Genomic DNA, 19,155 nt, shown 5'->3' with positions numbered 1-19,155 from the left:
GAGTAAACCCACACTTACTTCTCTAGTGGTGTTTAAATCACCACCAAACTCAGCATGACAGGGAGTAGCAAACTGGGAGTGGTGGAGCAGTTGGTACTAAAGCTATTGCATCAGCCAATTTACAGCCCAAAACTCAACCCAGGGTTTGAGGTGTGGCCTCCTCAGTGCCTAGTGCAGGGCCACCATCACTTCTCTACTCCTGCTGGCCACACTATATCCAGGCCAGGGTGCTGGTGGCCTTCTTGGCCACCTAGGAACAATGCTGGCTCATCTTCAGCAGCCCCAAGTCCTTTTCTGCCAGGCAACTTTCCAGCCACTCTGCCCCAAGCCTGGAGCATTCATGGGGTTGTTGTGAATGATGACCCTAAAATTCAGCAGATGCTTTTAGCCATCACAGGATCACCAAACATCCACTTTTGTTTCAGTGGAGGTGGTGGAGTCACCATCCCTGGGGGTGCTCAAGAAATGTATGGACACAGTTTAATGACCATGGTGGTACTGGGTTGAAGGTTAGACTTGATGATCTTGGAGGTCTTTTCCAACCCATACAATTCTATGATTCTGTGATTATCACTCAGGCTAAAGTGATTCAAACCAATCTGTGCTTCGATCCCATTTTTCCCCTTTTCTCCTCGCTCAATCCCATTTTCCCTAATGAACAAACACAGACAAATTTCTCCTCACACAGCAAACTGTCTTAGCTAGATCCCTTTCTGCAAGGAACACAGCTCAAGTTTTTCCAACTGGCACAGTTCCTCCTTGAAATTTATGCAAGACCATTAAATATGAATAACTTGGTCTGCTGTGCAGCACTCCCATCAAAACTGGAATGCACTCAGCTCTACAAACTCGTCTACTAGAAACCCTCTTGGAATGTGTCTTTCAAAGAATTTCCAAGCCAACTCCAGACAGTTGTAGAGTTTTGCAGCAGTGCCACATTGCTGGAGCTTCTTGCAGAGCTGACTGCACTGAGCATTTTGAGATGTGTTCTTTCTGAACCAGGATTCTTCTCCACAGGAATGTGAAATCACACAGAATTACAGCATGGTGTGCTTGGAAGGGACCTCTGGAGATCATCCAGTCCAACCCCCCTGCTAAAGCAGGGGCACTCACAGCAGCTTGCCCAGGATCACAAAGCCCAGCTGGGTTTAGAAGCTCTGCAGAGAAGGAGACTCCACAACCTCTCTGGGCAGCCTGCTGCAGAGCTCCTGCACCCTCACACCAAACAACTTTCTCCTCATCTTCAGATGGAACCTCCTGGCTTCCAGTTTGTGCCCATTGCCCCTTGTGCTGTCCCTGGGCACCACTGAGCAGAGTCTGGCCCCAGCCTCTTGCCCCCCACAGCTCCTTTAGCTCTTGCTGAGCATTGCTCAGCTCCCCTCTGGGGCTGCTCTTCTGCAGGCTCCACAGCCCCAGGGCTCTCAGCCTTTCCTCCTCACAGAGATGCTCCCTCAGCATCTTTGCAGCTTCCACTGGACTCTCTCCAGTAGTTCCCTGTCTCTCTTGAGCTGGGGAAACCAGAACTGCACCCAGGACTCCATTTGTGATCTCACCAGGGCTGAGTAGATGGGGAGGACAACTTGCTTTGACCTGCTGCCTGCACTCTTCTGAACACACCCACAAGACCATAAGCCTTTTTGGCCATAAGGGCACGTTGCTGGCTCAGAGGGAACTTGCTGTCCACCAGCACTGCCAGGCCCTTCTATGTGGAGCTGCTTTCCAGCAGGTCACCCCTCTACTCTACTGGTGCAGGGGGTTATTCCTCCCCAGGGACAGGACTCTCCACTTGCCCTTATTGAACTTGATAAGGTTCCCCTCCACTGAACAAACTCCTTGTTTTAACACTGAGATACATCCTTACCCATTAGGAGTACTCCCAACTTTGTCACAGATATCCATGATAAGCCCCCAGTCCTCACTGGTGTTATATTCATTTGTAGCTTTTTCTGGAAAAGAAAACCAAGATTGGTTAAGTTCAAATTCTAGACACCAGACACTAAGCCATAGAGACCCCACCTACAAAGTGCTGTCAGTGTCTCCTACAGATCAGCACAAATTCTTCCTGCCTTCTGAAGTGTTACATGCAGTTTGCAGCACTGGTCTGACAGATGTGGTAAATATTTAAAGGTTCTAAAAATATAAACAACTGTACAAGTCTAATGTTGTAACTCACAGTCATTCAGGCTGGAAAAGACCTCCAAGGCCATCAAGTTGATTCCTTAACCCAGTGCTGCCAAGTCCACCACTAAACCATGTCTCTCAGCACTACATCTACCCTTTTTTGAACACCTCCAAGGATGGTGACTCCACCTCCCTCCTGGGCAGCCTGTCTGACCACTCTTATACTAACCTTTTCCCTAATCTCAAGGCTGTTTCCTATCATCCTGAGCCTCCTTTTGTCCAAGCAAAACAACCCCAGGTCCCTCAACTGCTCCTCACCAGCCCTGTTCTCCAGACCCTTCACCAGCTTCATTGCCTTTCTCTACGCCTGCTCCAGTCCCTCAATGACCTTCTTGGAGCGAGGGATCCAAAGCCAAACCCAAGATTTGAGGTGTGCCCTCACCAGTGCCCAGTACAGGGGGTCTCTCTCAGAGATGCTCCAGGCCCCTCAGCATCTTCACAGCCTCCCCTGAAGTCTCTCCAGTCAATCCCTGACTCTCTTAACGGGGGAGCCCAGACCTGGACCCAGTATTCCAGATGTGGCCTCACCAGAGCAGAGGAGGGCAGGAGAACTTCCCTCAACCTGCTGGCCACACTCTACTGAACACACCCCAAGTGACACATTGACATACGTGTCACGTTTGTCTTCTACACAAGACTCAGAATCACTTGCCAGAGGATAGGCTGAAGTTTTCATGGACTCAGAGGAACCACAGGATTGTTGAGGTTGGAAGAGACCTTTGAGATCATCAAGTCCAACCACTCATCTAGAGCTCACAGCCCCACCAAGACCACCATCAGCTTTGCCTGCCATGGCAGGAGATAGCCTATGCTGCCCTGATCAACTCTTCCACCATCAGCATGAAGGCTGAACGCTCACCAGGCTTCACTGGGAAGTTCTCAACCCCATAGCATCTACACCTTGAAGAACAGCATGGCTACCCTAACACTACTTACTCACAGCTCCCATGCCTTTCCTCCTCTCCTCCAAATTCATCTATGGACCCATATCAAACACACTCCCTCCTCTTGGACCTACTCAGCCTGAATCTAGGAGCTGGTGAGAAGATGAAAGCTGCCCTACAACAAACTCCTACAAGTTCTGAGTTTTCCTTCCCTGCCAGCATGACAAATTTCACAGCATTTGTTTTTTTACTTAACATGAGCTGTAGCTGAAGAAGAATCATGAAGGGTAAAACTACATCACAGATGCTGAGGGATGGACTTTGAACAGGAAAAAAAAAAAAAAAACAGATGTGGGAAGATGCATTCTGCAAGGCTTTTTGGGTTTGTTTTTTTTCAGTGCAAAGAGAACATCAACTTGAAAAAAAATATTACTAGGACTTCTACTCGGTAGTCTTCCAATTCATGAAGGAACACTAGGCTTGAGCTTACTTCTTTAGGAATGACAACAAAAGCAAAATATGGTCCTTTTTAGAGCTGCTTGGTGTATTTTTAAAAAGCCACCAAGAATTAAAAACCCCTCAATTAATCATGTTGAACTGGATCTGTTCCCTGATCCGATTTGCTGTGCAGCTGCACAAAACCTGATGCCAACACAAGAGAGGAGATGGCACTAAAAAGGAGCAGGTGGGAAGGGAATGGGAATTGTTTAGTGATCTCACTGCCAACAGAAGACATTCTTGTGGAGCTACTGCCTGAAACCACTGTCGTGAATGAAGGTAATGATCCACCACAGCAGGCTAAGGCCAAGGTCTTCAGCACCCTCCAGCACACATCATTGAATGGTTTGGGTGGGAAGGGACCATTAAAGGTCATCTAGGCCAACCCCCCTGCACTCAGCAGGGACATCTGCACCCAGAGCAGGTTGCTCAGAGCCCCAAACTGACCTGCAATGGTTCCAGGGATGGGACATCTACTACCTCTCTGGGAAACCTGGGATAGCATCCCACCACCCTCAGTGTCAAACAGTTCTTCTCGCTAGTCTGAATCTCCCTCTTTGAGTTCAAACAATCTCCCCTTGTCCTGTCACAACAGGCCCTGCTCAAGCCTGCCTCCAGCTTTCTGTGCAGCCTCTTTAAGCACTGAAAGGCAATTTAAAGCATTGAAGGTCTCCCTGCAGCCTTCTCTTCTCCAGGCTGAACAAGCCCAACTCTCTCAGCCTGGCCTCACAGCAGAGGGCTTCCAGCCCTCCCAGCATTGCTGTGGCCTCCTCTGGCCCTGCTCCATCAGGTCCCTGTCTGTGCTGAGGACTCCAGAGCTGCCCCAGCACTGCAGGGGGGGTCTCAGCAGAGCACAGCAGAGGGGCAGAATCCCCTCCCTGCCGAGGGTCAGCCCAGGACACAGCTGGGGCTGGGCCCACATGGTGCCCAGCTCATGCCCAGCTTTGCACCCACCAGAAGGACTGCTGTTTCTGACAGGAAGCCAAGGATCACTCTTTGCAGCACTAAAAATCTTCCCCTCTTCCACGAGCAGGGGATGAGCAATAGACATAAATAACATCAAAACAGAAAGAAAGCCACAACACCATGAGGACTGCAACTGGGCAACATGTGGCAACTGTCAAAAGCCTCCCTGCTGACATCTTTTCAAAGTCCTCAGTCTCTGAAGATCTTGGAATAGAGTCAAGACAATTTAAGTGATAATTTAAGTGTGCTCCTCCATGTTGCCTCTTACAGACCTGCAGAGAGCAGCAAAGCTTGCAGCCTCCCTGCCTTGCAGCTTTCCTTTCTCCAAGCCTGCTGCATTGTCAATGCTGGGTGCTCTCAGTTCTGCAAATACAGAAGCCCCACAGCCCACTTCTAATGCAGGTGTGAGGGTTCTTGCAGCTGTGCTAGGATCTGTGTTCAGGGTTTGACCCTTCAGAACACATTGCAAGAAGCAAGGAAATCAGCTGGAACAACTGGGGGCATCTTAAAATACCCACATGAAGATGCAGAGGAAGAAAAGAAAGGGGAGGCTTAGGTGCCCCTGGTTTTAAGTATACCAGTGGTGCTGGGGCAAGGAGTGTGTAGCTCTTGATTTATCTCCTACTTGAATCACCTTGTCTTGAAGTGGGGTCAGTCTGACAGAACAGCAGGACAAGAGGAAATGGCCTCAAGTTGCAACAGGGGAGGTTTAGCTTGGATATGAGGAACAATTTCTTTCCCTAAAGGGTGGTCAAGCCCTGGCCCAGGCTGCCCAGGGCAGTGGTGGAGTCCCCACCCCTGGAGGAGTTTCAAAGTTGTGTAGGTGTGGTGCTGAGGGCCATGGTTTAGTGGTGACAGTGCTAGGCTCATGGTTGGACTTGGTGATCTCAAAAGGCTCTTCCAACCAAACCAATTCTAAGAAAAGGAACTGCAGGAAGCTCACAGTTTCCCAGGATCCCTCAAGCATCACCAGGGCACCCCAAAAAGCTTGGTGGAAATCTCTGCCAAGGGAACCAACGTGACGTTTTGATTCCCACCAGAAGTTCCACAACAGAGATCTCCCAGTGACTGCTCCTGCTGGAAATCCAAATCCCACTAAACAGCCAGCACTTGACACTGACACAGCCAAATCAGCAACCCTGGGCTGATGACACCTCTACCTCTGTGCTTCCCACCACACACAACCTTCAAACTTGCACAATTTTGGTTATTTCAGTCCTGCATTCCCTTTGGGCACACTTGCCAGCAATGCCAAATAACATAGATAAAAAGATAAAAGCACTAGAACAGAACATTTTTTTCTTCCACCTGTGCTATTTTTGTGCTAGAAAATAAGCATCCAGGCATTGATTTAGCACAAAACTCTGCAATTTGATGTGGTATTTGCTAAAGAGTGATCACGAAAGTCACTTCATAGATGCATAGAATAGTTTGGATTGGAAGGGACCTTCAAGATCATCCAGTTCCAGCTCCCCTGCCATGGGCAGGGACACCTTCCACCAGCCCAAGCTGCTCAAGGCCTCATCCAACCTGGCCTTGAACACCTCCAGGAAGGGGGCATCCACAACCCCCCTGGGCAACCTGTTCAAGTCTCTCACCACCCTCACTGTAAAGAATTTCTTCCTAACTTCCAGTCTAAATCTCCCTTCTTCCAGCTCAAAGTCATTGCCCCTTGTCAAAAGCCCCTTCCCAGGACTCCCCTTCTGGAGGCTGCTTTGCCCCCCTCAAGTAAATTCTTGTCTGCAAATAAATATTTCAACTTTTACAACACAGTATAAAAAAAACATACATGAAAAGTGAAAGATGAACAAAACTGAGGAGTGCTCCAGACTTCTGGTTTTCAGGAGATAAAGCAGAACCATAGTTGAAAGCCAGATGCTCAATCCCCAACATCTTCATTTGTTTAATTTGCCTTTGTATAAGCAAATTAGACCATTCTAGCTTTGATTTAATCAGTGATTGCAGACACAGGGACACTGGAGTCATAGGACTTGCACATCCAGCAATGCTGTGTAGTCCACTTGATCCTTGCTAGAAATGATTTATAATAATCATTCACAATGATCCCAGGTCCTTAAACAGGTCACTCCAAATATTATATTCTAAAAGAATTAATTGTAGTGAAGTGGAATATCAAAAGAACTTCTTGCAATTGCCTGAGTTCAATTCAATAACCTGAGGATTAACCAATCCCATTTGTCAGACATCTGCAGACTGCAAGAAAATAGTTTAGGGGTGAACCTTGTAGAGTAGGGTTATTGGTTGAACTTGGTGATCCTGAGGGTCTTTTCCAACCTCAATGTTTCTGTGATTCTGTGAAAAACATCACAAGACAAGGGAGGGATTAATGGAAACTCCTTGTCTCAAGCCTGGAAAGCATCAAAATGAAAGTTGTTACATATTGTAGAAGAAAACATCCTTTGTAACACAAATAGAACCGAAAGAAGAGCAGCTATGTTGTATCCAAAACACAATCAAGGAAGGGGTGAGGGAGCAGATCAGTAATGACCTCAAGAGAGGAGGAAATGTCAGAAAAATACAAACTCAGAATTGATTTTCATCAGTCAAATCACAGCATTGTTTTGGTTGGAAGAGACCTTTCAGATCATCAAGTCCAACTATTCTCTAACTCTACCAAGGCTGGTGCTAAACCATGGCCCTCAGCACCTCTGTAGCTTCTAAACAGCTCCAGGGATGAAGACTCGACCACACATTCACAGATAGCATGGGCTTGGAAAAGACCCTCAAAGTGAGCAGGGACATCTCCAGCTGGAGCAGGTTGCTCAGGACCACATTAAGTCAGGTGGGGGTTGGTCTCTTCTCCCAAGGAAAAATCCACAGGACAAGAGGAAATGGTCTCAAGTTGCACCAGGGGAGGTTTAGGTTGGACATCAGAAAAAACTTCTTCACTGAAAGGGTTCTCAAAGCCTTGACCAGGCTGCCCAGGGAGGTGGTTGAATCCCCATCCCTGGAGGTGTTTCAAAGCTGCAGAGATGTGGTGCTGAGGGACATGACTTCACACCAGCCTTGGGAGAATTGATAATGGTTGGACTCAATGATATTAAAGGTCTCTTCCAACCCAAGGGACTCTGCAATTCTTGAGCACATCAAGTTCTAGCCCAAGAGGACACAAGCCACCAAGACTGGTTCTTGACCAACTGACTCAATGAAACAAAGCAGTCACCAAAAGGCAAATACAATCCTAGAATGAAACACACCAGGTGAACATATCAAAGCACAAGGAAATGTGAAATGCTATCACAAAGGTTAGCAGCCATCCGCTGTGCAGTTCTGGATGCCAGTCAAACTACACAGGAAAACACTTCCTGCTCCCTTGATCCTGTCAACAATGTTCTGAAAGAAGATAACTAAACAAAAGATGAAAGGGAATAGGCTTGTCCTCTATTGAAGGAGCAACTACTTCAGAGGTGAAGGTTGTTTCAGAGGAAGGATAATGCTGGGAGAACAGCAGATGTGTGAGATCCAGGGCTGGAGCACCTCTGCTGTGAGAACAGTATGAGAGAGTTGGTGTTGTTCAGCCTAGAGAAGAGAAGGCTCTAGGGAGACCTTAAAGCAACCTTCCAGTATTTGAAGGGGCTACAGGAGAGCTGGGGATGGACTTTTTACAAAGGCATAGAGTGACAGGATGAGGCTTCAAACTGGAAGAAGCAGGATAGAGACTTCTTATGACGGTGGCGAGGCAGTAGAACTGATTGTCCAGGGAAAGTGTGGGGGCTCCAAGCCTGGAAGTGTCCAAAGCAGGATGGATGGGGCCTTGAGCAACCTGGTGTAGTGTGAGGTGCCCCTGCCCATGGCAGTGGGGTTGGAACTAGATGATCTTTAAGGTTCCTTCCAAGCCAAACCATTCTGTGATTCTATGAACTAACTAGAACAGATGTGGACAGGGAATTAAAAAACTTTCAGCACTTAAGAATCAAGGGTTTGGGGTAACCTCTCCATAAGAAACAGCTGAAGGAACCCACCCTCTTCTAAAACACTGTTCATAGGTTAGTCTTGCAACACTGCAGCTACATACAAAGCAACCAAAGCAGATGCCAAGGAATCGAGGCTCCTGCACAGCTCTGCTGAAAAACAAACACATGAGTTTAGAACCAAGGAAACAAAACCAGTTGTGGCAAAGCAGAAGTGATTTCACCTGCATTTCCTAAAGGTGCTCCAAGAGAAGAGAAGAGCTACATGTGTGGTCTGAAGGGAGAGCTGAGCTGGATTAATCCCACTGTTAGCTGCTCACAAAAGCAGGATCCTGTTTTTCACATTAACCTCTGCAAGGATGTCCTGCTCCTCTTTTCACTACCACTTCACACCTTTTGCTGAGTTTATTCAAGCCACCAAAATTCCAAACTCATTACTTTCACAGACAACCCAACTCACAAGCCAAGTATTTCCTTCTGGAAAATTAGGTTTTCTTGCCTTAAAGGATTGAATCAACTCAATGGTGAATGAAAAAAAAATAAAACCAACAAACCTGGGTGGATGGGACCATGGAAAAGGATCACTCTTTTCCCACAACACCAGACAATCAGCTGGACTCAACTATTTCCTTGTTTTGTGGGAGGTTTTTAAGTGAAAAAGACAACAAAATGTTAAACAGATGATAAACAGATATTAAAACCCTGAAGAAAAACCTCATATAAATACTGCAAGTTAAAGTAGAGCCATCCACATTTGATATTCTGGGCATTCTAATTTACAAGGGAATAGTAATTATTTTAAAAGCTCCTATTAGCAAACAGTTTTTCTGGCAAGGGGCTGCAAGATTAAGCCTCAATAATGACAAAGTTCCTCTTCAGTTGCATTTGTTTAATTGTAATAAGTGCAGGGAGTTATGAGGCCAAATTTAAGACACTATGAGTGGAGAGATTGCCACAGCCTTGAAGTTCTTGAAGCAATCAGGTCTGACCAAGAATTCTGCAGAGCTATGAGAGTGCCTTGCTCAAAAAGTCTTCACTTGTGCAAATACAGCAGAGCTAGAGCCATGTGAAAGATAACAGTCTGGGAAAACACACACAAAACTTGACAAGGTGTTTGAAATAACTGCACTACGTGTAGCTGGTCTGGCAAGTTTCTACTTTCAATCCTAAGTCAACATTAAGACTCTCACAAGGGTTTGGGAAAAGACAAAAAGAAAAGGAATGTGTTTATTACACAAACTTTGCAGGCAGATTGAGAAAACAGTGCAACATACGCTCAGTAAAAGAAGAAATTATGTTGGAACAGGAGCACTCACAATGACCTCTTCTATCTGTATCCATCCTGGCCTTGAAAAATCCCAAAAATGTTGAATTCTCCTCTAAACTAAAACTCCAGTGGTAGCAAGAAATGTAAATCTGACTTGGGTCTCTACCTTAAATTGCTTGTTCGGTTTTTTTTCCAGTGCTTTGGTTCAGAACAGGTCTTGTTTTAAAAAACGAACCACCCAACCCTAAAGAAGCAAGAGAGAAAACAAGTTTGATGCCCCAGAAAGCACAAGACAGAGCAGAAACACCAAACAAAACAACTGAGTCATCATACTTCTTCCTACCGATGCCACCAACTTCAGCCCTAGTTGCCTCATGGCTTTGTAATGGGAAGAAACATCAGCTAAGACTTCACTTGATGCCTCCAAATCAGCCTTTAGACGATGCCTTAGTATCAGGGAGTGAAGGGGTATAAAAATTGGATCCTGCTGACATTCGGAGTTGGTTTTCACCCTCGACTTTTACACCAAAACCAAGGTTTACATAGCACTGAACTTCACTGAAACGCAGCAAACCGAGCAACGCGGTGTGAGAAGCAGGAGGTGACAAAACACCTTAGAAAGACGCTGTCAAAGCAGGAAAACTTCAGCAGTTACAGCTCGACTGGCCCTAAAACACTTCCTTCAACTGCTGAGAGCAAATGGGGCGAGTCAGCGCCTCAGGCTGCTCTGCTGGAGCACCGACGGGGCCCACTCCCCTGTCAGAGACCCCCGACAGCAGGCAGGCAGGCCCGCCGGGCCGGCGATCCCCGGAGCCGCGGGGTATCGGGGATCCCCTAAGGAACGGCACATAGATTTTTGCCTGAAGCTTCACGGTGAGACTGCCAGCAGCCGCCAGCGCCCCGGGGCCGGGCAGCTCACCGAGCAGGCCTGCCACCGCGGCTTCCACCACCGGCCGTCGTTACTCCTTCTCCCTCAGAAGCCCCGGGCCAACCGCGGACAGGAGGCCGCCGCCCCGCAAGCACCGGCCCTGCCGCCCAACCGGGCCCAGCCACCGCCACCACCCGGGTTCCTCGCACTCCGCTGCTCACCCACGTCCTGCTCGAAGGGGTTGGGGGCGAAGAGCGGCATCTCGGCAGCACCAGGCCGATCACCCGCTCCTCAGCCCAGACACCCCGACCCCGGCCTCCTGATCTCCACCGCCCCACCGCCGCCGCCTCAAGGCCCCCGCGGCTGTCCCGTGCGCCTGATCGCGTTGCGGTGTTTAATTCCGCAGGAGCGGAGGGTGGGAGAGCGCCGGTACTGGCCGGCGGGACACGAACGATTGGGGCGGGGAGCGGCGCAGCGAAGTCAGGCGCTGGGAAGGGCACCCCGGAGCAGCAGAGTCAGACCTGAAGAGGGCCCGAGGGGGCGGGGCTAGAGGTGGGCCTGTGCGGAGGCCACGCCCCGTCCGCGGCTCCTGTGGACGCTGACGCCACGGGCGCCATCTTGATGGGGTGGTGGTCGGGCGAGTTTTTGTCTTGTGACTCCTGGCTTCACCATCCTGTCGCCATCGTTCCGTGTTTCTTCCTCCCTAGAGTCCAAACTTAATTAAAAGCTTTCTTGCTTCAGTGAGTGTGAGGAGTGGAGGACAGGGAAACAGCCCGGCAGTGGCTGCTGTGGGAGTGTGGCTGAGGGTGAGTGGAAGAAAAGCATCTCTCCTGTGAGGGAGCCCTGGAGCAGGCTGCCCAGAGGGGCTGTGGAGTCTCCTTCTCTGGAGAGATTCCAAACCCGCCTGGACGTTGTGATCCTGGGCAAGCTGCTGTGGGTACCCCTGCTTGAGCAGGAGGGTTGGGTTGGATGACCTCCAGAGGTCCCTTCCAACCCCTACCCTGCTGAGGAGATGACAGCTGGGGGAAGTGTTTGTAAAGATGTGCAGGGCAGTGACAAGAGGGTGGAGGCAGACTCTTCTCGGAGATGCCTGATGATAGGACAAGGGGCAATGGGTGCAAGCTGGAGCGTAGAAGGTTCCTTGTGAAGATAAGGAAAAGGTTTTTCACTGTGAGGGTGATAAAACACTGGAGCAGACTGCCCAGACAGGTTGTGGAGTCTCCTCTGGAGACATTCAAAACCCACCTGGATGTGTTCTTGTGTGATCCTGCCCTGGCAGGGGGTTGGACTGGATGATCTTTGGAGGTCCTCTCTAACCCCTAATGTTCTGTGATTCTGAGGTGAGGGCATGCAGCCTTCTGCTGGCTGTCCCCACAGCCCCATGGGTTGGGTAACCAGGAAGGGAGTCACAGAATCATTAAGGTTGGAAAAGACCTCTAAGTAATCACTTAGTCCAACCTTCTATCCAACATCTCTATGACCACTAGACCATGTCTCCAAGTGTCGCATCTATGTGTTTTGTTAACATCTCCAGGGATGGTGACTCCACCGCCTCCCTGGGCAGCCTGTTCCAATGCCTGACCACTCTTGTACTGTTGTTAGTTACTTGAGAGAAAAGACCAGCACCAGCGTCACTCTAGGCCTCCTCAGCTAGCTGTCGAAAGCAATAACGTCTCCTCTCAGCCTCCTCTTCTTCAGGCTAAGATGTAGAAGAGCTCCCCAAAAAGACACTTACAAGGCACTCCTGGCCCCGTGCCTGCTGCAAGCCCCCATCAACAGCTGCCAGCAGGATCTTGTGGGAGCTACTAACCACTGGGGGTACCTCCTTTGTGTGAGGAGTAATGGGGCTTCAGAGGAACTCATGCCAGGCCAGGTGTGAGTCAGTAGTTTCACACCCACGTGCTCGGTGGAGTATGCACAGTCATAGTTCTTAGAGGCATGTCTCAGAGTCGTGAGCCTTAGTCATCATTGTGGCAGTGCATTAGTCAGAGCCTGGGGTTGACTTCTTCAAGCAGAGAACTGGTGGAAAAGTGAAGTACAACAGCATTACTACAAGGAGGACATCAAGGGGCTGGAGTGGGTCCAGAGAAGGGCAACAAAGCTGGTGAAGGGTCTGAGAACAGGAGCAGCTGGGAGAACTGGGGGTGTTTAGTGTGGAGAAGAGGAGGCTAAGGGGAGACCTCATTGCTCTCTACAACTACGTGAAAGCAGGCTAGAGTGAAGTGGGAGTTGGTTGCTTCTCCCTAGCAGCAAGTGAAAGGACAACAGGAAATGGCCTCAGGTTGCACCAGGGGAGGTTTAGGTTGGACACGGGGAGCAATTTCTTCCCCAAAAGGTTTGTCAAGCTCTGAACCAGGCTGCCCAGAGCAGTGGTGAAGTCCCCATCCCTCAAGGGGTTCCAGAGCTGTGTAGATGTGGTGCTGACGGCCATGGTTTAGTGGTGACCTGGCAGTGCTGGGCTAACTGGCTCTTAAAGGTCTCTTTGAACTGAAAGGATTCTATGATTCTCACTTCAATCTGCAAGCTCTCTGCTGACACACTGCTACCAGCTGCTCCGGGTCTCACTGAGTGTGCAGACGCAGGAGCAGGTCACTCAGCACTCTGTGGAGCCACTGTCCCCTCCTGGGTGAAGTTCTGTTTCGTTCCCGTTTCGTTCCCGTTTCGTTCCCGTCTCGTTCCCGTTTCGTTCCCGTAGTTGCCGTATTCCGGCGTTGGAGGCAGTCTGCAGGTGGCACCATTGTCCCACGGTCGCAGCCAGCGCTGCCCGTCCGGAGCTGAACTGCCAGTGAACTCTTCTGTCACATTTTTAAGGCAACAAACAGAGCACCTTCCCCTCAGTCTTAAATTCACTAATTACACTGAAGCTTAGCATTTCACTTAATGACTCACAATTAAAACGGCAGTAATTTGTTTAATTGCTTTGAAAAAAGGGAAGGATGGATCAATCTATACAGAGAGGCAAGAACCACTGATGTTGTCTGGCTGAAAAGGAAATTAGGATGAGTTCTCCAGAATTCAGGACAAGGATTTGTCTCTCATTAGCTCCACTGCATCAAGAGGAGTGTGCTCAGCAGGGCAAGAGAAGGGATTCTCCCCCTTTACTCTGCTCTGGTGAGACCCCACCTCAAATACTGCATCCAGTTCTGGTGTCCCCACATAAGAAGGGCACAGAGCTGTTGGAGTGAGTCCAGAGGAGGTCACAAAGATGATCCAAGGGCTGGAGCAGCTCTGCTATGACGATAGGCTGAGGGAGCTAGGGGTATTCAGTCTGGAGAAGACTCCAGGGGGACCTTACAACTGCCTTCCAGTACCTGAAGGGATCCTACAGGAAGGCTGCAGAGGGAGTTTTCATAAGGGTGTCTAGAAACAGGACAAGGGGGAAGGGTTTGAAGCTGAGGGAGGGCAGGGTGAGAGTGCATCTTAGAAAGAAGTTCTTCAGTATGAGGGTGATGAGACTCTGGAATAGGCTGCCCAGGGAGGCTGTGGATGCCTTCTCAGGGGTGTTCAAGGCCAGCTGGGTTGGATGGAACCTTGAGCAGCCAAATCTAGTTGGGAGGTATCCCTGCCCATGGTGAGGAGGTTGGAGTAGATGATCTCGAAGGTCCCTTCCAACCTAAGCCATTCCCTGATTCCATGTGTGGTGTGGTGTGATAACCACGCATAACTTCTCCACTTCTTCGGCTCCTGTAACATGATTTCTGAGTATATGTCATCAAATCATCTTCATGGACATCTACTCTGTTTTTTATTAGATTAAATATTTATTTGATTAAAGATTTATATTATATATAAATTTATTTGATTGGGACAGTGTTTCTGAGATCAGTCTTACCTTCTGGAGATGAAGGACTGAGCAGGATCATCACAGCTAGGTCTAAGCCCCCAAGGTTCAAGCAGAGAAGAACTCTCTCAAGAAGAGAGTTCAGAAGCATCTAAAGAACTTCTCTGGGTGTCACCACAAGCCAAGTGAAGGGAAGAAAGCTGGGGAAGGACTTTTTACAAGGACTTTGTGTGATAGGATGAGAGGGAATGGATTTAATCTGGATGAGAAAGGACCTGGGGGTGCTGGTTGACAGCAGCTGAAGATGAGCCAGCAGTGTGCCCAGGTTGCCAAGAAAGCCACCAGCATCCTGGTCTGGATCAGCAATGGTGTGGCCAGCAGGAATAGGGCAGGAATTGTCCCCCAGTACTGGGCACTGGTGAGGCCACACCTCAAATTATGCATTCAGTTTTGGACCCCTCACTCCAAGAAGGACATTGGGAGGCTGGAGTGGGTCTAGAGAAGGGCAACGAATCTGGTGAAGGGTCTGGAGAACAGGACTGGTGAGGAGCAGCTGAGGGAACTGAGGGTGTTTACTGTGGAGAAGAGGAGGCTGAAGGGAGACTTCATTTGCTTTCTACAGCTCCCTGAGAGGAGGTTGGTGGGGGTCAGTCTCCCTAGTAACAAGTGACAGGATGAGAATAAATGGCTGCAAGTTGCACTTTGAGGGTGTTTAGGTTGGACATAGGGAACCTCAAAAGGGTTGTCAAGGCCTGGCCCAGGCTGCCCAGGGCAGTGATGAAGTCCCCATCCCTGGAGGGGTTTCAAAGCCATGTAGATGTGGTGCTGAGGGCCATGGTTTAGTGGTGGCCTGGCAGTGCTGGGTTAATGGTGACTCAATGATCTGAAAGGCCTTTTCCAGCATGAAGGATTCTGTGATTCTAAGTTTGCTTGAGTAGCTCTTGAGGAGCTCTTTACTCATGCAGAGAAGCAGTGTGCTAAGGCTCTGAGCTTTGTTCTGTGTTTGAGTGGATTCTCTGTGTTCCTCCAGCTGCCCTCTGGTTCACTTTGTGTTTCACTGAAATATTTCTTTCCTCTCTTTATAAAGGTCTCTCTCCTCTGGTTCTCTGTGTAGGAGTCATGCAGACAAGGGAGACTGATTATGCAGAGAAACTCTGGAAATCACAGAATTGTTTGTGTTGGAAGAGACCTCCATGATCATTGAGTCCAAGCATCAACCCAACACCACCATGGCCATTAAACCATGTCCCCAAGTGCCATGGCCACAGGTTTCTTGAACACCTCCAGGGATGGGGACTCCACCACCTCCCTGGGCAGCCTGTTCCAATGCTTAACCACTTTTGCAGCAAAGAAATTGTTCTTCATGTCCAACCTAAACTTCCCCTGCCTGGCACAATTTCAGGTCATTTCCTCTCACTGTATCACCTGTTACTAGGGAGAAGAGACCAACCCCCACTTGGCTCCAACGTCTTCTCAGGGAGTTGTAGAGAGCAATGAGGTCTCCTCTTAGCCTTCTCTTCTCCAGGCTGAACACCCCCAGTTCCCTCAGCTGCTCCCCACCAGCCCTGTTCTCCAGACCCTTCCCCAGCTGTGTTGCCCTTCCCTGGATCTGCTCCAGCCCCTCAGTGTCCTTTCTGGAGTGAGAGGCCACATCTTTGTTCTGTAGAATAACACTGCAGTAAGGCAGGAAATTGACCTTAGAGGAGTGTTGTAGCTGCAGAGGTTGAGCCATGGAGGGGACTTTCTGCACCCACCCCCAGGGCAGCAGACACCAAGGCAGCGCTCTGGGTTTTGTCAACACCTTTGTCTCACCCTGGCACCATGCGGGTCCCCCGACCCCCCCGGCCTTATCCCTTGGCTGAATGCAGCTCCGCCGGGCAGGAATGCGCCTGTCGGCCGTCCTGATTGTTTCCCAACACGAGGCAGAGCTGGGATCAGACGTTTCCTCTGCTGAGCTCCAAAGTTAGCTGTCCTTTCACGCGGCATTTGTGCCCTGAATGGAAATTGCCTGCGCGCCGCTTTGCGCCTGGCTGGCCGGCGGCGGTGCGCCCCCAGACACCGCGTAAGCGATTCTCCGGGCGACCCCCGAAGAGCTGCTCTGCCTGGCGCTCCAGCACTGCTGCTGCCCCTCCTGGGGCACCTCCAGATTCACCTCCTTCCCTGACCCATCTACCGCAAACGCAGACCTGTTAAGGATGGCTTTGTCCAGGGTCAGGGCTGGGCTGGCTGCCAGCGGAGTGCCTAGAACTCTCCAGGAACCCCGCTGCTTGCCCAGAGGGAAGAAGAGGAAAGAAGGGAGAGAGGCTGATGGGCTGGGAAAGAAACTCATCCAGCTGGGATGGGAAGAACAATTCCATGGAAGAGAGACAACGAGACACAAACCAACAGGGAACCCAACCCCTGATGGCAAGGCTGGCACCACTGGCACCACTGATGCTCAGGGCAGGCACTGGACAAGTCCCAACCTGGACTCAGCAGCAGATAGGAAATGGATTCTGGAACTGGATTCAGGAACACAGGGATGGGGATGAAAGGCAGAAGGAACAGAGTCCTGCTGGGATACCAGCCAGGGAAGTAGAGGCTTGACCCTGGGGATCCCTCAGCTTGCTCCTGAGAATGCCATCTGTGGCATTCTCAGTGGGCTGCAACCCCATGGGAGATGGGGGACAGCTCTAGAGAGGAGAACTCAAAGAGAAGAAGCCCTCCTGGGACTGCCAGCAGAAGCATGACAGCAGAGAAGCAAGTGCCTGCCTTTTCTCACCTAGGGATGCTGGCCAGGACCAGGCTGGCAACCAGCTTCACTGGAAGATGCCAGAGGAGCCCTTGGTCCTGCACCTTCTTCCCTGACCTCTCTGGCCATGAGCAGCTTGCCTTCTGGGATGTTTTCTCAAGAATTCTGCTCTCTCCAAGGTGAACCTCCAATGGGATCAATGGTGCCTTTGGGAGTGATCTTTTACTCTGAGCTGTGTCCTGCTCACAGCAGGACCCTGTTGTACCTTTACATCTAAGAGCACAGGTTTGCCCTGGTACCCAGCTGTAATCCCAGGATGCTCCTCCACCTTGGTGAGGTGTGCAAGAACCATAGAATCATCATAGAATGATCTGGATTGGAAGGGACCTCCAAAGGTCATCTAGTCCAGCCCCCAAAAGGCTGTCTTGAATTTCTGTGTCTCAGAAAATGTTTCCTTTGGTTTCCCTGCCTTACTTTTTTTTTTTTTTTTCCCTTTGTCTGTATTTCAAATCTGCCACACTTCAAGGAAATTCCCCAAACTGTAAGGAAACGTCCTCTTCTGGGCAAATCCAGGCAAGCTCCATTTCTGATCACACACTTGTTGGACAAGTATGATAGGATGGGTGTTTTGTGGCTTCCTTCATGTTTATAAACTACTCCGAGATCCTCAGATGAAAAAGGATTTAGGAGTGCAAAAGAGTAAGCTGCCAAACTCTTTCCAACCTCATAAACAGATTAATTTTGCATTCAGGGAGACATGGAGGAGGACAAGATCACACAAGTGGTCTGGGAACAGTTTCTATCAGCCATCCAGGGAGGTCAAAATGCAGAATTCCCTCCATTGCTGTAAACCCAGCTGATGTTTTATTATGAACTGAGAGAAGCCTTCCTGAACCTCTTTTCTAAGGGTTAGAAATGGAAAAGCCATTTGTTTTCAGCTGTCCTCCTCCTCCTTTAGGTTCTCTCTTTGTGCTCTATTGACACAGCCTTGGTGTAAAACCTCCTGCAAATGTTCACTGAAATATGGGAATCCTGGAATCCCAGCATGGTGAGGGTTGGAAGGAACCTCTGGAGATCATCCAGTCCAACCCCCCATGCTACAGCAGAGGCACCCACAGCAGCTTGACAAGGATGACAAGGGACAGCTGGGTTTGGAAGCTCTGCAGAGAAGGAGATTCCACAACCTCTCTGGGCAGCCTGCTCCAGGGCTCTGCCACCCTTAAATTAAAGATGTTCCTCCTCATGTTTAGATGCAACTTCTTATGTTCCAGTTTGTGCCCATTACCCTTTGTCCTGTCACTGGGCACCACTGGAAAAAGCCTGGTCCCATCCTCCTGACCCCCACCCTTGAAGTATTGATCAGTGTTGTTAAGAAGATCCCCTCTGGGGCTGCTCTTCTCCAGGCTAAACAGCCCCAATTCTCTCAGTCTTTCCTCATCACAGAGATGTCCCAGTGCCCTCAGCATCTTTGTAGCCCTTTGCTGTACCCTCTCCAGTAGCTCCTGGTCTCTCTTGAACTGGGGACTCCAGATCTGGGCCCAGTACTCCAGATGTGGCCTCACCAGGGCAGAGCAGCGGGGAAGCAGAACCCCCCTTAACCTGCTGGCCGCACTCTTCTTCATGCACCCCGGGATACCAAGAGACCTTCTTGGCCATGAAGGCACAGTGTTGGCTCATGGTCATCCTGTTGTCCACCAGGTCCTTTTCCCCCAGGACTTCTCTCCAGCCTGTACTGATGCATGGGGGCGTACAGAGGACAGGAAGCTTCCACACAAGCCGTGGTGCTCCTCAGGTTCTTGGATGGGTGACCATCAGCAGAGCTCCCTTCCAGGAAGAGGCTCTTCTCCATGCCACAGGCCTTGTGCTATTTAATATTTTAAGAGAAAGCAACACAATTACAGCTTCATCTGATGGATGAAATCATGAGCAGAGCAACATTTCCTCTTCAAGTGCAACATTCCCTCTTCAAGGCTTCTCCGCAGCTGGTGCTGGGCGCTCAGCTCAGGGCGAGGAGCTGGCAAGTCAAAGCTGGCCACCCATGGCAGGG

At 49.8% G+C, this 19,155-nt stretch overlaps 1 protein-coding gene across 2 annotated transcripts in view; it reads right to left on the bottom strand.

Moving 5' to 3' along the window:
- Positions 1 to 10,857, bottom strand: part of STAM2 (signal transducing adaptor molecule 2) — a 30,450-nt gene extending 19,593 nt beyond the window's left edge. For both annotated transcript variants that reach the window (XM_054381518.1, XM_054381517.1), the window contains exons 1-2: positions 10,818 to 10,857; positions 1,862 to 1,946 (exon numbers count right to left, since the gene is read on the bottom strand). In XM_054381518.1, the coding sequence (XP_054237493.1) occupies positions 1,862 to 1,946; positions 10,818 to 10,857 (125 nt within the window). The remainder of the gene's footprint in view (positions 1 to 1,861; positions 1,947 to 10,817) is intronic.
- Positions 10,858 to 19,155: the final 8,298 nt, after the last annotated feature.

This window comes from Indicator indicator, chromosome 5 (assembly GCF_027791375.1).
Source record: "Indicator indicator isolate 239-I01 chromosome 5, UM_Iind_1.1, whole genome shotgun sequence".
NCBI lineage: Eukaryota > Metazoa > Chordata > Aves > Piciformes > Indicatoridae > Indicator > Indicator indicator.
The sequence above is the reverse complement of the archived record's forward strand: the minus strand, read 5'-3'. Positions and strand labels throughout refer to the sequence as shown.